Source organism: Cryptomeria japonica, chromosome 1 (genome assembly GCF_030272615.1).
Source record: "Cryptomeria japonica chromosome 1, Sugi_1.0, whole genome shotgun sequence".
NCBI classification, from domain to species: domain Eukaryota; kingdom Viridiplantae; phylum Streptophyta; class Pinopsida; order Cupressales; family Cupressaceae; genus Cryptomeria; species Cryptomeria japonica.
The window spans coordinates 520448047-520465307 of NC_081405.1; the positions used below are offsets into that span (position 1 = coordinate 520448047).

The 17261-nt window shown below is 35.6% G+C and overlaps 1 protein-coding gene across 6 annotated transcripts in view; it reads right to left on the minus strand.

Annotated features, from left to right (window-relative positions):
• LOC131059934 (tyrosine aminotransferase) overlaps positions 1-7471 on the minus strand; it is a 196274-nt gene extending 188803 nt beyond the window's left edge. Inside the window, exons 1-2 of one of the 6 annotated variants that reach the window (XM_057993023.2) lie at positions 6943-7463; positions 6556-6806 (exon numbers count right to left, since the gene is read on the minus strand). In XM_057993023.2, coding sequence (XP_057849006.1) covers positions 6556-6806; positions 6943-7152 — 461 coding nt within the window. In that variant the 5' untranslated portion in view covers positions 7153-7463. Of the gene's footprint in view, positions 1-6555; positions 6807-6942 lie in introns of all 6 variants that reach the window. The other 5 variants (XM_057993022.2, XM_057993009.2, XM_057993014.2 and 2 more) reach the window with 5 other exon arrangements.
• Positions 7472-17261: the final 9790 nt, after the last annotated feature.

Consider the following 17261-nt stretch of genomic DNA (forward strand, 5'->3'; position numbering starts at 1 on the left):
GACAAGGGACTTACACAGTGGAACAGGAGACTTTGGGGAGGCAAATGAGTAATTTTTGGAGTCTTGAGCCAGTTTCCTATTTTTTAGGAAGGGCTCCTATTTTTTAGAGATTGACTGTCAGTTCACTCGGAGTGTGGGGAAGCATAGCAGGAGTCACTAGGAGCATCCTCAATTGTTTTGGAGGTGCCTCCTAAATTTTAGGCAGGTTCCTATTTTTTAGGAGCGGACTGGCAGTCACCAGTGGACCCACCAGCATGTCGAGAGGATTGACAGGAGGCCAGTGGTGTGAGTTTCAATGTTCAAGGATGATTCCTTTGCCTTGGAGGACATATCCTAGATTTTATGGAAAAATCGGCAAAATTGGAGTTGTACACCCAGTCATCACCCTGGGGACGAGTGGTACCTTCAATTTCAGTTTGGAAGTGATTGGTTGAGATTTCACTGAATAAATTGAATATTTAAATAGTGACTTTAGTGTCTCCATTTATTTAAATAAAGGCCCAATAAGCTTATTATATAAATATTAATAATAAAGTGAAGTGGACCCCCTTGCAAGTAATGATGCCTAGAGACATAACTTTGTCTGTTTAAAAACAACTTAATCATTAAACACCAAGGCTTCCCTAAGAGGTTCAATTCCCTTCATGAGAGGGAATATGCCATTGAATATGCTTAAAAGATGCTCTTTTGGGAGAGCTTGATTCAAGGACAGGATAAAGTGAGTTTGGCTGGGTTATTTTTCATTATTATGATTTGTTTATTGGAGCAGCAGCTTGTGTGAAGCCATGGAAGGGTTTCAGCAGTGAAATTGGGGCTTTTGGGAGCGAAAAATCTCAGGAGTTGAATGCCTACAGGGGTGCAAAATCATCCAAGGGTATTCTCTCAAATAAATTCTTCATATCCAGCATTGGTGAGGGCAAAATACAGTGGTTCAGACTGATTAAAGGGCAGATTAGAGTGGTTCCAGAGCAGATCTACATCATTGGAGATACTACAAACAGCCCATGACAACAAATTAGCCAACCATTGCCTTATTTGCAGCAAGGAACGACTTAACCAGCTGAAGGTGAGGGTTTGATGATCAAATGAGGAGCAGATCAGAATTTTTTAGTACTGTAAATGCAGACCAGACCTCAAAATTGTCACTATATGCTGTCAAAACTTCAGATCAGCTCATTATGTTGGAAGGGTATGTAACCAGCCTATTATCCAATAAAAAAAATTGATTTATTGGTGTCTCTAATTGCAATAGTTCTTCATTTCTTTTAATTCCAGCAGTTGTATCCCTTTATCATATTTATTTTACCTGTTAGCAAAGCATCAAAAACTTCAAAAAAAAAAAAAAAAAATTAGAAAACATCAAAAACTCCAAAAAAATCAGAAAAAAAAAAAAAAACCAAACCTATCAAAAAATTCAGATTTGCAACAGCAGATTGGGGTGGTATACTACATGAAAAGTGGCTGGGGCATTTGTGGGGCCAAATGGTAGAACTAAAAATTCAAAATGCCCGTAATGACATCTAAAAGCAGTCTTTGGTACGTCCTCTTCCCTCATCCTTATTTGATGATAACCTGATTGTAGATCAATCTTTGAAAAGTATCGGCTTTCGTGAGTTCATCCATCAATTCATCTATCCGTGGTATAGGATAATATTTTTTTATTGTCTTCCTATTTAGGGCTCTATAATATATACACATTCTCCTTGTTCCATCTTTTTTCTTGACTAGCACCACAGATGATGCAAAGGGGTTGGAACTAGGCTGAATATGTCCCATCTCAAGTAGTTCCTTGATAGTTTTCTCAATTTCCTCCTTAAATTTATGGGGATGCTTGTAAGGGGTGGTGATCACTAGCTTGGCCCCTGCTTCCAATTCTATTGAATGTTCAAACCCTCTTTTTGGAGGAAGTCCTGGAGGAATATCAAAGACTTTCTTGTGTCTCTTCAAAATAGGGCGGATGTCTATATGTATGTCTTGATTTGGAGTGGCATATTTGTCTAGTACCATACATTGCGCAATCCATTCTCCTTGGCCATGCCTAAAGATTCTTTCCATTTGTTTGCATGAGACCTATAAGAACCCTGCTGGTTCTAACTTCTTTGAAATGCTAATTCTGATTTGTTTTTGTATTTTTCAATAGTTTTGGATAATTTAAGGTAAAAAATAGCAAGTTTGTCAGACAAGAAATGAACATAAAACTGAATTGAAACGAAATTGAGAGCAACTGCAACTTTATTATGAATAGAATAACTGCTACAAATAATTTTAATGCTATTTGCATACCCATAGGTCCTCAACTTATTTTAAATAAAGAGTTATGGAGTTTGCCAGCCAAAACAGGGAAACTAACCAAAATGAGTGTGCAAATCCAGAATATGAATTCTCCAAGCCAGAAAAGAGATGAAACCTCTTGATAATGCTAGATGTTGTGAATGGAGCAACTAAATTGTAGATTAGGTAGGCGTTCCAGCCTCCCAAGCAAAACGCCCTCTTTCTAGACCCCACGTGCCAAGTCTGATTTGTACGGCCAGCAAGGAGAAATGTACGGTTGCTTATTGGAATAAAATATGTTGCTAATTGGGGTGTCTAACCTGAATTTGCCCTTTCCTTATTGAAAAATATGCAATATCTAAATAAAAGAATATCTATTGAAGCACAATAAGACTCCTAAATGAAGCCTTCACAATTGCAATAATTCAGCTGATCTTCCATAGCCTCACAATCACAGATCCACGAAGAATTTTCGTTCTCCAATGGCCAAACCTCTGAAACCCTTGTCAAAGAATTTCACAAAGCAAAATAACAAGCAATGTCAAATAATCAATAATAGAGGTTGAATTGCTTGCTTTACCTTTATAAACCCAAAAGGCACGATTCCCAAAAAGGTACGCCCAATTCACTTTTAAATACATTAAAATGTATTTATTTCACTTTGCATAGTTCAATAATCAACTTGGGCCCCCAATTTCACTTAAGTGATTTAATAAAAATCACTTTATAATATTTAAGTGGCTTTTAATTTAATAAAGTCACTTTATGGCTTTAGAATATTCGTATAAGTTAATTTAATAACTTAACCACTAAAATATTAATATCTCCTTCAATATTCAGTCTTTTGACATACTGTCAGAAGTTGGAGTCAACACTAAATAACCCCCATGTGTCCAAGTGCCCTGAATAAAAATAGCATCACTGTCAAATTGACTTACTATAAGTCCCTCAACTAAGCCCCCACACTGACTGCTAAGGCCCTGGAACTAAACCCAAGACAGAACTGAAGAAGTGGAACTGCCACTGGGACTCTCTATCCAAACATGTTAGCCTACGAGAGTCCAAATAATAGGCTAACCCATCAGCAACTAAGACCATCTTTGGGGAGCCATTGGGTAGTCCTTTAACTATGACCTCTTGCCCACTGTGTTGAAAACAGATTTCTAAATTCGGTAGGTCCATGGTGAAGCGACCCAAAGAGTGGATCCATGGTCTTTCCAATATTACATCATTTTCTAATGCGGTTATATAAAAGTCCCTCTTGATGGTGTGATCTCCCATTTTGATCTCTAGTTGAGGGATGACCTTGACGCATTGATCAATAGATCCATTGGCTAAGGCCACTTTAAACCCTTTAAACTCTTCGACTTCCAATTTCCTTTTTGACACTATGTTTTTGTTGATGAAATTGTGGGAAACCCCACTACCAATCAAGGCAATTACTTTCTGCCCCTTACGAGTACCTTTAAGTTTAAAAGGTCTATGCTCGGAATGTTGTGAGATGATGGCTAAGGTTCCGATTTCTTCTTCATCAAACTTCATCTTTTTGATAGGATTCTCATTAGTGTCCTCATCAAAAGTTGCCTCTATTTTATGCACCCGCCCTTCCTTGCATTGGTGATCTCGCCCCCATGGTTCTTTACATTTAAAACACAAGTTCTTCCTTCTCAATTCATCTCTTTGTTTTTGGGTATCTTTCACTTTACACTTATGTCTGATGCTCCATCTTTCCTTGCAAAAGTAACATGACCTTCCTCTATCATCTTTCTTGTGTCCTTCCTCCTTACGAGGATATTTAGTGTGAGATTTGGGTGAAAAGTTTTTGGATTTTTCTCTTAAAGGGTTGGTTTCAAAAGTTGGGAGGATCTAGGGCACTTACTATATTCTTAATTGATTCTTGAAGTCCTTCCACAAATAAGTATGTAAGTCTCCTTTGAGAGATCTCTAGTACCATCACGGCTAATTTTTGGAATTCAATAGCATAGGCCTCTACTATCCCATGTTGCCTTAGCTGGGTGAGCTCCTTGAAATACCACTCGGGGTGCTTTTGATCAAACCTTGTAATGAGACTTTGAGTGAATTCGTTGTAGGTTGTTATTTGCTAGTGGCCTTGGGTGATAAGGCCATGGTGCCACCAATCATGTGCTATCCCTGCTAAATGTAAGATAGCAAACTTGATAGTATTTTCTTCGGTCATGGGGCTGAGTGATAGATAGGTATCCAATTTTTGGACCCATGATCGGGCTGTGTATTTTCCAAATCCATCAAAATTTGGAAGGGTCATTTTACTTACCCTTGCTTTTAGATCTTTGTCATGGTGTCCTCTTCTCCTATTTGGGATTATGCTAGTTTGAGCCTCACAATAATCTCTAAAGGATATACTTCTTTGGATTTCAGGGTCCAACCTAGAGTAAATTGCAGCAAGATCCTCTACAGTGTCAATAGCTGGATCTTCTTCTTCTAGCAGGGTTCCTCCCTTGGTAGGAATGGAGGCATGGTTGGTCTAGGTGTGGAAGGTCTTGTGGAATGATCATTTACGGAATGATTTGAATGAGTGTCCCTCCCTTGATTTTGGTTGGGTCTAGCATTGTTATTACTCATGCTTTGGATAGCTTGTAGGAGTAGTTGATTCGTTCTTTCAAATCTTTCATTAGTTTGATCCATGAAGGTTCTTAGCTCATTGGCCCAATGTTCGGCCATAGCTGATCTGCCCCTTCTACGTGGGTTTGCTTGCATTAACTATTCCTCACAAGGTGGCAGGATTATCCTCTAATACCTTTTGTAATGTCCCCTTCTATATTATGTACTGAGAATCAAAAAATTATAAAATTACGTTTAGAGATCATACTTGGTCAATCTTAGAAACGTATGATTAAATATAATTTCCTGCATATAACACGCAAACCATATGCAAATACACATATTCCTTTGATTATAAACATGCAAGTTTTAACAAGACGATAGGAATTTCAGTTTATATAATCATAATGTTTGAAAGGAGGATACTGTGAGATCTACTTTTGAGTTTCACTACCCAAGCCCAAGAGAGGTTGTTTCCTCTAACCTTCTTGATCCACTTGGTAACTCTAATTGATCTCCTCACATATCGACCCTCTTTATGGCTTACTTATCTTGTGAGTTTGGGATTAGGCTGTCACCAGCTTGCTAGACTCCTCAAAGTAAGTGCTCTCAAGGTCCTAGACGCCTCTAGGGTCGTTCTAGGACAGCCAACTTACAAGTCTCTCCTAACCTCTCCATTACACCTCCATTCCCTCCCTCACAAGTAAGTTCTGTAAGTCTGATTTATATATTTAATATTTGTTTACCAGTATGTTCTTAATGCTTTGAGCTTTCAGGATTTATTCATAGTCTTTCATAATATTACATCTTGTGTTTATAACTTTATTGTAACAAATTACTGAAATAACATTAATTTGCCTGTGTAAATTATCATTAATTTGTAAAGTCAGTATATTAACCTGCTTATGTTATTAGTGCCAATGATCTGAAGATTGCTGAAGTTTATTAAATTTATTGCTTATGATTGTAATACTGTGACTATGAATTATAACAGTTTGCAGATCAGATTCTAATAATTATTCAGAACGGTATTACCATGACCAGTGTGCTGGTATTGTTCCTCTGAAAACGTACTTGCTAGCTTTTTGCAGATTCCCTTCTCCTATCACCATATGTTCTCCTTAGCACCCGATGACCCTTCTTAAGCCTCTCATATGCTGTGTTTCTTTGTTGGGAGGAGACGTGTTATTATGAAGAAAGACAACTCTCTCTTATCACCGCACTTCTCAAGAGGGTTATGACCCTTCGACCCCATATAGTCATTAGTTCCTTTTTGTTAAGACACCCGATAAAGATATTAAGACCAGTCATCCTACCGATCACAGATATATATTTAAATATTATTTTTATTCATTGCCAAAAAAATAAGTGACAATTTTAGTCACCATACATAGCTGTCTTAATACAAAACAAGAGACATTAGGGTCAGGACATGACAATATGTGAGTAACTGGGGACACTTGTCCACGGAGTATTCTCGGGTTTTCGAAGAACTGGCAATGGAAAACATGAGAGATTATTTGGGTGTTTTGAGAGAGAATTGATTGGGTAGCTGTTCTTTGTTTGGTTGTTTGGCTGGCTGGTTTGTGTTTCTTTGTAATGTTCTTGTTTGAGTAATATATTTTTACCCCTCTCTCAAAAAAAAACAAAGAAAGCCAGTATTATTACATTTCCAATGCAGAACATAAAGGAGAACAAAAGTACCTTCTGGTTTCCAGCAGACCAGCAGCGGGAGCATCACCATTATTTTTAGCGCTTCTAATGGAGCCTATCAATGCATCCTCTGCACCAGCAGACGTTCTGAAACATTCAAAATGTGAAGGATCTCCATGTCCCAGAGGAATCTTGCTCTTTCCTTTCGGATTCGTATGCGACATCACATATTCCAGGATGCCTCGAATGCCTAACAAATTATTGCCCAGCAAAGCCTCGCTAGGACTGAAATTCCATACCTGCTTGAGAAAAGATAAAACCCAAGGGCCGTGAACAAAGCTTTCTTTGCATTCATTGCTGATCAATTACTCACTAAACCAACTCTCCGTGACTGAAATTAACATGAACTTAATTATATTCACAGGGATTTATTTTTACCTGAACAACATTGCCTTTATTCTCCATGGCGACTGTCCAAGTTGTTCTGATAGAGGTTTGTAGATTAAGCTTAGAAGTCCAGTCTTCTCTTCTATTCTCTCCTATTGTTGTAAGGCTTTGTAGTTGAGGTTTCGTGGTTGAATTGAACTGAAAGTACTGAACGTTGAAGTAGGCTAGACATGTTTTTATTGTTGGAATCTTGTTAGTCATAGAATATTGCTGGCAGGTACGTCATTGTGATTGTTAGTCATAGAATATTGCTGGCAGGTACGTCATTTTGAATGATTGATTTTACTAACATCGACGAGATTGAATAGTCTATGGGACTAAGAAAAACATATACTAAACTTCTTGAATATAATTTCTCATGTCAGATCTCCTGTTATGAATCTTGACTAGAAAGCTAGCCGTTTGGTTGATCTTGTCCTTACTGAGCTCAAATATCATCATGCATTGTGCATTCAGTAAGAAAGTGTCATTCAATCTCCACTGCTCCCATCTCACAAAACAAACAAGTTCTATCTTTCCATAACTCCTTGGGGCACCAGATGATGTGAACCAGTCCTCAATCGTGCCACTAATAGCCTAGCTTTCCCTTTAAAAATTGCCCCTAAATATGTTTTCTCACCATGTTCCTCACTTGTGTGCAAAGATCATGTTTGATAAGATGGGATGGAAACATAGTATGACTAAAAATAATATAGTAATATATTATGTTAATAATTTTATTAAAATTTTATTAATAAGAATATTGGATTTATTGTATAGTAATAAAAGATTTGTAGTAAGTGTAATGAATTTAGTTATGACTGCGAGAAATATGAAAATAAAATAAAAATAAAAAATTTATGAAAATAAAAAATTTCATATCAATTTATCTGTTTACGATCATGATTATTATGATGTATATAATATTTCTTTTCATTTAGCAAGATTTGATCTCTAGTTTCAACATCATGAGTAAACTAAGGGTCTATTGACAAGATAAATGATATTTTTACGATTATTTAAATAAAAAATAAAAAATAAAATATGAATTATAAGATTGTTGCTCAATTTTTTTTAATTTTATATGCTCATTTGCTAAATTAGTATAGTCCTGATAGGATATAAAATAGATTAAAAATAAAATTATTCATTAACTTTTATTAAATATTGTTTCTCTTGTAATTGATTTAAATTATTTTTATTAGAATAATTGATTTGTCAATACTACTAATATAATTTTATTAGATGAAATTTGTTGAACTACTTTCAAAGTTTTGCTAATAAATGATGTTTAAAGGTTATAATAAAAAAACTTAAATAGACAAAAACTATAATTATGGGAAAAATTCATAGGTCATTACTATGTCACAAATTGCCACATGGTAACAAATAATTTATTTATGTGTCACTTGTGTAGAGTCTATTTATGATATGTGCACATCTAAGCCAATAGAAATGTATCACTTAAGAACATGCACTACCTATAAGACAAGCAAAATAGCTTCAAGAAAATGATATAGATGGTGAGCACATTCTAAGAAGATCAAATGGTAGCATAGTGGGGGAGATGATCAAATGGCTAGCATGCAATGGGTCAATGAAATGTGCATGAAAAGTTAGACCATTACGTTGCCAACTAGGAGGCGACAATTCATTTGGGTGGTGTCAAGGAATATGAAGAGTTGTAGCAGGTGAAAATAAAGCAATTGGGGGTAAAGGATAGGGGTTAGTAAAGGTAATGTAGGATTAGTGGTGAGCAAGATAGACCAAGGTGGTGAACTTGATTTTAGTGATTTGTATTATTTTCTTTTAAGTTACAGAACATTTGGTGGTAAAAGGTCAACAATGTTATAAAGAACGTGCACAAGGACATTTAGTAGGCATGTAAATATGGAATATGGTGTGTATAAGAATAAAAGTTAATTTTGGAGGAAAGGTCAAGGAACCTAGGTCTTAAGCTCTATGTAGACCACAATGAAAGTTATAATGAGGGTAATAACCAAAAGTAAGAGGGGACACCACTAGGAACAAGATAATCACCAAAGACACATAAGGACACAATAGAAGCCACGTAAACACTGGACACAACTAGGCGATGTTAGGATTAAGGTGTCATCTACCTTGTAAATCCTATTGACATGGTTCCAACATCCTTGGAAAGTGTCCTAAGCCACTTAAGGTGTATTGGGATAATATTTTATAAAATTTACTCACACTTTTGTTTGTAATACATTTATAAGGGATATGGGTTCCACTAGTAACGGTAAAGTGGCTTGTGAACACAATTATTTAATATTGTTTTCCCCACATGTGGACACCTAGAATGAGACTATTAATGACTTAGGGAGTGCACAAGTGAGTGACATTTGGGCTTCTCAAAGTAGGTGCTTGGAAGAGGAAACATGTGTCTCTTGGTATTTTGTCATTTATTACATTTAATGTAATGTTTATCTTGCAAGACTAGGTACCCAAGTTGGAGGAAAAGTATTGGAGCCAAAACTAGTGTCCTTTCAAATTTCATGGAGTTAATCCAAGGGTAGTGTTCATTTGGAATAAAGAGCCTTATTTGGATCCATTTTTTGTGGTTTTGGAGCACTTGCCATTCTATAAATTTACAATGTATGAAATGAAGAACAACTAGATATAGAGTTACTTTGTACGAACAAGGACAGGTGGGAGACATAAGGAGGTAGAGGTTTATGTAAGATTATGGTAGAAAATGAACCTGAGGCTAGGGAAGAATACTCAATGGTCCTATTTGTAAGTCTACAAGACTCGTGGTTTTCAAATGTTGTGTTTTTTCTCACATACAATGAATGCCCCTCGCATTTATCTTCAAGAGAGAATAGAAATATAAAGTTCAAAGCATCCAAGTACATCATCTGGGATGATACTCTCTACAAAAGGGGGCTAGATAGAACCTTCTTGAGGTGTGTAGATAAGGACTATCGACAAAAAATATTGGAGGCCTTGCATAATGAAGCTTATGATGACCATTTCTTATCTATTGCAACTGCCTTTTAGATTCTTAGGCAATGTTACTATTGGCCAGGTATGTTCAAAGATGCATATCATTAGGTTGCTAGATGTAAAAGGTGTAAGCAATTTGTAGGTAGGCTTCAATTAGTAGTGCTTCCCCTTAATTTGGTAGTAATTGAAGAACCTTTCCAATAATGGGGCTTAGATTTAGTGGGGCCAATCAACCTACCTTCAAGTGTTGATCACACTCACATATTAACATCAATAGACTACTTTCCCAAGTGGTTGGAAGTTATACCTCTCAAGCATACTGTTTTGGAAGTAGTTTGCAACTTTATTAAAGAGAGCATTTTAGTACACTTTGGAGCCCCACTGAAATTGGTGACAAACAATGCTACAAACTTTTCATCTTCTAAAGTTATCCTATTTTTCTATGAACGTGGAATTTCACTATCACATTCATGCAATTATTATTCCCAAGGTAATGGCCAAGATAAGTCTAGAAACAAGAATCGTGTCCATTATGAAGAAGATTTTGAATGAGCGTTACGAGAAATGGCATAAAATTTTGTATAAGGCTATATGGAAGCAATGCATTCAAATTGGTATATCCAAATGGCATGGTCTTTCCACTTCCATACAATGGGCAAGACCTAAAACTACATTGAATCTAAAATAGGTGTCCCTTGTTCTTATACTTTAGTAGTTTATGTGTTGTGTCACAATTTTGGTTTGTGCCCCATTTTTGGTGTGTGTTTTGGTCCCTTCAAGTGTCTCTTTTAGTCATTTTGTCTCCAACTTTGTTGTCTAATATTGTCTAAACCAAAGATTCTAGGCCTTAGTGCATCCTTGGCAATCTTGGTCCCCAGTCAAAGCCAATTGTTGCCATGGTTTTTAACACACCATTTTAAAAACCACCATACTACCTTTTAATTGGCTAAGATTATGTTTAAATGTGTTCCAATCCCGTAAAAAATATATTTTTCCTTCAACAAGTCCCCAGTCAAAGCCAATAGTTGCCATGGTTTTTAACACCCCATTTTAAAAACCACCATACTACCTTTTAATTAGCTAAGATTATGTTTAAATTTTTTGCAATCTAGTTAAAAATATCTTTTTCCTTCAACGAGTCCTTTGAAATCTTCCAAAACTAAACTTTGTCTTTATATGCTTTGTTCGGTTTTAGACTAGGTTTCAAAACCACCATTGGGCTCCAACGAGGTTCTCAGAATCTGTCATAGCTCTGATGCATTTATATCTTAATCAATAACCTTTCCAATTTAAAATTTAAGTCATTTCTCTTTATTTTTTATTTTGAAACCAACGTTGGAGCCTGACAAGGTTTTCACAGCTTATTCAAGGCCCAACAAGTTCATTATTCCCCCAAGTTCTCTGAAGTTTAGAATAATCTTTCTTTCCTTAGATTTTTATCATAGGGTAAGTTGTGACAATATTTTTGAAATTAGCTGAGGTTTTCACAACCTGACAGTTTTCTAAAAGGTTTCTTTATCTCCAAGAAAAAAAAATGAAGGAAAAAAAAGTTTTCCTCTGAAGGCATCAAAAGCATAAGGTTTTGAAACCTATGTTGGGATATGACAATGTTGTGACAATATTTTCAAGCTCTAACATGAACCTAAAACCAAAAATAAACCTCGTGAAAGAAAAAGAAAAAAAAAGGAGAAAGAAAGGATAAGAAAAGAGAAAAGAAAGAAAAATGTTTGAAGGTGGAAGATTTGTAGGTCGTGACAACCCCATCAGACACAAATAAGGTTTTCACAACCTTGTTGGTAGAAAACTTGTGAATCAAAGCCTATGTTTAAAAATCTTCTCCATGACAAAGAAAATAAAAGTAAGAATAAGCAAGAGGGAGAGAGATATAGGTCTTGAAACTTTTGTCAGTTCCTGATAGGGTTTTCAGAACCTAGTTGAAACCTAACGCCTACTCCAAAAGCCAAATTTTAAAATTAGCACTAAGCTATCCTACATTAATGGTTGTTATACCTAAAGTAGGTAGCTCAAGTGCACTAACATGAGAAGGGAATAGTGCCCTAATTTGTTCATTTCAAAGGCAATTGCAAGCAATAATTAAGGGTTTAGAGAAAACAAAAAGTTGAATTAGGGAAAAAGATCGTGGGCACATCAGAACTGAGAATTCTTTCACTAGATTATATAAAATAGTAAGTATCCATTCCCAATCTTAGCAATAAATCCCTATGCTCATTTTGGTGTATTTCCTTGAGAAATTTGTAGAGCGAAGCCAAAAAAATAGGGCATTACTTTGCCCAATTTTTCTAAGAATTCAAAGATAGTGTTTTCAAACTAAAGTTGGTGAAAATAAAGTATAAATGTTTGGTTTATGAGAACTTATCTAGACTGGAGAGTACACTATCTGAGATAAGAGAAACTAGGCTAAGGTACATAAATTTAGGGGATTTTTTGGAAATGTGTAAACGACCCAAATAGGCACCCAATTACGCAAATATTAGGAGAAAGAGACTTACTTGAAGTTGTTGCCTTCCCAATTGCAGTATAATGCATGGATTTTCTGTTAGAATGCAGAAACCACTACGACCCAAACACCGGGGAAATAAGGATGAATGATAAAAAGTTGTTGATCACTCTAGATGGGGCCAAAATTAATTGGTGTTTTAGGCTACCTAAAAGAAAAGTATATGTGAACTTTGATTTTGCAATCTCATAATCACGCTTCAATGAGAAGAAAGGACACTATAGAAATAATTGTTAGGGAATGGTTTGTGATATCAAAGAAAGGAAAGGCCTAGCTACCTAAAACCATATGTAAGTCTCACATCAAAGGAGAAATTGTTAACATCGTAATTGTTGCATAGGTTAAGGGGCAAAGTGAATGACCTTGATTTCAAAGAGTGGATATTCTTCTTTGTGCAAATCATTTGTGTAGCACAACATTACTTAGATTGGGCTATTGTAATCAATGATAGCTCCATTCCATGATATCCAACTTTTCCCATAACAAATTCTTCTATATGTCCTCTTATTTAAATTGTTATACATCAGTCTACAAAAGGCCATGGTCAAGCCTTAGACGTGTCAAGGAATATAATGATAACATTCAAAATTTCAATTATTAGTCTAACCTCTAGTTGAAGAAAAATTACTTAAAGTATAGAAAAGAAAATGACATATTTTTAATAAGGTTAATCAGAGAAATGTAAGGTGACCTAGGCCAAAGGATTTCACCTGAGGCCATTCAATTGATTAAACATTATGGGAGTCATTTCATAGAATTCCATAGATTCACCTACATCAAGATAGGAGGTTTTGATAAGTTTCCCCATAAACTACCAAAATATGTTGAAGATAAGTTTGTTTTGATAGAGATTTGTAGATAAGTCTTAGAGGTGAACAAAATATGTGTTGAGAGAAAGAAAGCGGGGATCCAATTTCCTATTGGGATTGGGCACTATTTGTATATGTCTCAATCAAATTCTCTTAATATTGATAGGGATCTGGTAAAGTATACTATATCTACATATGATCATTACATATTTCCTTTTAACAATAAGGATTTGGTAAATAATAACTTGCACTTGGGCCCCACATTCCATCACACGCCACACATGGAAGATTATTAGGCAGATTGCCTAAATGATTATGAAGTGAGAATGAGGAACTAGATGAAGATGAGCCTAAAACAAATTGTAACATTCATGCTAGGTTGGGACATTGAAAGTGTGGAAGATGATGAATCAAATTTAGTTGATCCTATCTACACTTCCCATATTCAAATGCAACCAATAGCCCCCATAGACTAGAGCCTATAAAAACCCAAAGAGTTTTAGTCAAGGACTATTGTGGTTTTGAAAAGATCTCAATTAGTTAAGAAAGAAGTAAAATACCTCAAAAGTCTATACAAAAGAAGGACAAAATGCAAGAGGACAATATAATTCAAGCTCAATAGGAACTTCTGGAACAACACCCCACAACTACTCAACAAATTGCTAGTCCTAAAGGAATTGGAGGTGGAGATGAATCGTTTGAGAAGAAAAGGGTCTCAAAGAAAACCTGTGCAGATGACAAAACCAAAAGATACGGGATTAGATGAACAAGCAAAGAAAGACATGCAAAAAGAAAAAGAGAAGGAAAGTGAAAAAGATAAAGGGAAAGGGAAAGTAGGTGAACAAGAGAAATAATTTGGGATGATGTAAATAGACTCCTCTATTCCCTCGATAGGATTTGAGAGAACACCTCAAAAAGATAAGACTCCTCCTTCCTTTCCATTTAATTTGTAGAAAATAACCAAGATTCCCCCTCTAAAGAGAACCCTCCAATTCACTCGTAATTCTCTCAACTGCTATAGGTTCTACCTCTTCTCCATATTCGCTAGAAAATACACTATTTGAGAAGAGAAAAAACAATGCCTATGAATTTTCTTATTGATAATATTGTGGGAGAGCTAGTATAAGTGTCTCTGAAAACTAAGAAATTGAAAAACTACTTCTAGGTTGATGGAAGATGAGAATTCTGAGAACTTTTTTGTAGAAATAGTACACCCATTAGTACACAAAGAGCCTAGTCAAGACTTCAACACAACTATGGTGAACCTGGGACCTCCAAGAAGAGATGGAGACCTTTCTAACTTCCAAGTGATTGCAACTAAGTTAGTAAGAAGGACAAAGAAGGACAAACATGATAACTAAGAACTTAATAATGTAGTACAATTTCTCACAATTTGTTGAAATTTACTTGTAGATCACTATGTACAACTAGTTAGTACATCAGATCCCTCTTTTGATCCTTGTTCGAAAGTTGGAAAGGAAATGGTGAATAAAGTATAGAATGACAACTTATTTGGCAAGACCACTCAAGAGAGGATCAAAGATGTGAAAACCAATAGACCTCCATTTATTAAGGAGATAAGAAGAGTATATGACAATCTAATTGTGGTACACAATGGTGTCAATATTGAATTTATCAACAGAAATTAAGATAAGGCTACATGGCCATAAATTAAAAAAAGAGGTTATATAAATCATTGGAATGGGTATGGAAAAAGCTACAACATAGAACATTGTCATTGATGCCAACAATACAATGCATAATATGGAAGAAAATTATCAAATGGAAAGATAATTTCTTGAAGAAAAACATCAAGGAACAAAATTAGTTACTCAAATAATGTAATCGAATGTTAACATACATAATTCAAGAGTTCAAAGATGTTGGGTGCCAGACCACAAAGAATGATAATTTAGGAGATGCCACTATAGATGAGTTAAAGATTGATTTTCAGAACACAAATGACACACTCTGAGATCCAAAAGCTTTTAATAAAGAAAACTTAGAAAGGTTGGAAATAATAGACTCAACATTGTCATGGTAAAAAGGTTATCCAAAAAAAATTTATGTCAGAGTTGATGATATTCGTGTAAACAAAACCCTATAGAGACTTAGAACTCAAAACATTTTCATTCCTCAATAGGAAGGAATATTGGTTGTGATACAAGCTCTGAAGGAGTATAAGGCTCAATTGGTAGAACAACAATAGAACAAAAAAAATGGAGCCAACATTGACCAACAATAGTTGTTGAATTTTGCAACATAAACACCTCCAAGATCAAACAACAAACAAGAACACCTTTCACAAAGGAGAACTGCACAAATGAATGCTTTATTGCTCAAAAGAAAAGAATACTGAATTATAGGGTGAATTGCAATTGTATAATGAGGTGCTTATAAAGAAAGAACAAAGCTAAATTTAGGATAACTAAAGTGCAAGCACAAGGAGCTAAATAAATCTCAACTCTAGCTAAAATAGATGCATAAAGCTAAACTAGGTGCACAACTATAATAAGCACTCCTAAGTGAACTTAGCCAAAAAAGCATAATTAGTTGTCAAAAAACAACTAATAGCTAAATATTCTCTAACACCCCCCCCCCCTTAAGTGAAACTTATGGTGAGTAGAAAAACTCTAAATGCATGAATGCAAAAATGGATCTGGGCAATAAAAGGCCTAATTAGGTACTCATGTACAAACCAATGGAGTCTTTCTAAGAAAAGAAAAGGAGAACGACCAGATGGGAAAAAACCCCTCTCCAAAAGTGAAAGTTGTAATGCATGAAAAAGGTACTACATGTGACTAAGATGAAGGACTCCAAGTGGCTCCCCAAGTACTAAATTAATCACATATATACAATCAAGATTCCCCCCATAGGAGAGAAAAGAAGAGACAATGTATCCCCCCATAATGATGAAGCTCCAATGCCAAATATGAAGACTTGAGGATGAATTTTGAAGATGATCTAAGAGCTAAAAACCACATGTCTCCCCTTGGGAAGAAATAAATCCATTGTCGAAGGTTGAAGCAACTCCATGCAAGGATATGGAAGGAATAATCTCAAGATGTGTGCCATGGAAGATTGGTCAACTATCCCACTGTTTGAATCAACCGAAGCAAATCCAAATGATTGTGAAGATACCTAATGAACAATCTATGAAGGCACTAAAGATGGGATGACAGGAATGCTCAAACTGCCATGAAAGAGGAAGTGAAGATTGTCAATTTATGTGTCCCCAATATTTACAATGCATGACTCAAGAAATATCCCTGCAATATCTGGCAAGAAGTCATCCCACGAAGTTGAAACTAGAAGGGAATAATAAACCTATTGGACTAAATCAATAGGGGCTATGCATGAGCCATTACCAATCTGATAAAAAATAAAATAAGATGATGAAGATGACCGAGATGGAGTCTCAATATAAGGAGTGAGAACTAAGAGACAAGCCTCAGATCCATCTGGACATGAAAGACTCATGATATACTCAAGCATCTCAATAATATCATGATCATAAGGTATATTATCTGCATGTGCAATGGGAATGACACAATCTATTGTAAGATCCTCTAGAAATGGAGACTTGTGAGGGTCTCCAAAGATCTGAAGTCAAGTCCAAAGTGTGTGGGGACATTCAATGTCAGTCAAAGCACACATAGTATCAAGATCAACACTAGAACCAATCACTCCAACAACATGGTGATTAATGATCCTCCAAGCATACTTAACCCTCATTGAATCTAGTTGAGGGACGAGTCCATATAAATAGGGCAAAAAAATCAAGCCATTGAAGATATGTCAAAATGCCCTTTTGCCAAGACACATAATTGCCCTTTGCAAGATTGATAATAGAAGAGTGAATAGGAAAACCCATGATACCTCCTCAAATTAAAATATTAGACCCTAAGAATCTCAAAACATGTAGATAAAATCAAATACAACTCTCTCCAACAAGCAGATCCATCCCAAGTGCCAAAACATCCAAGTAATTGAGAATATAATAAAAACACAAAAATATCAATAAAATATAACTG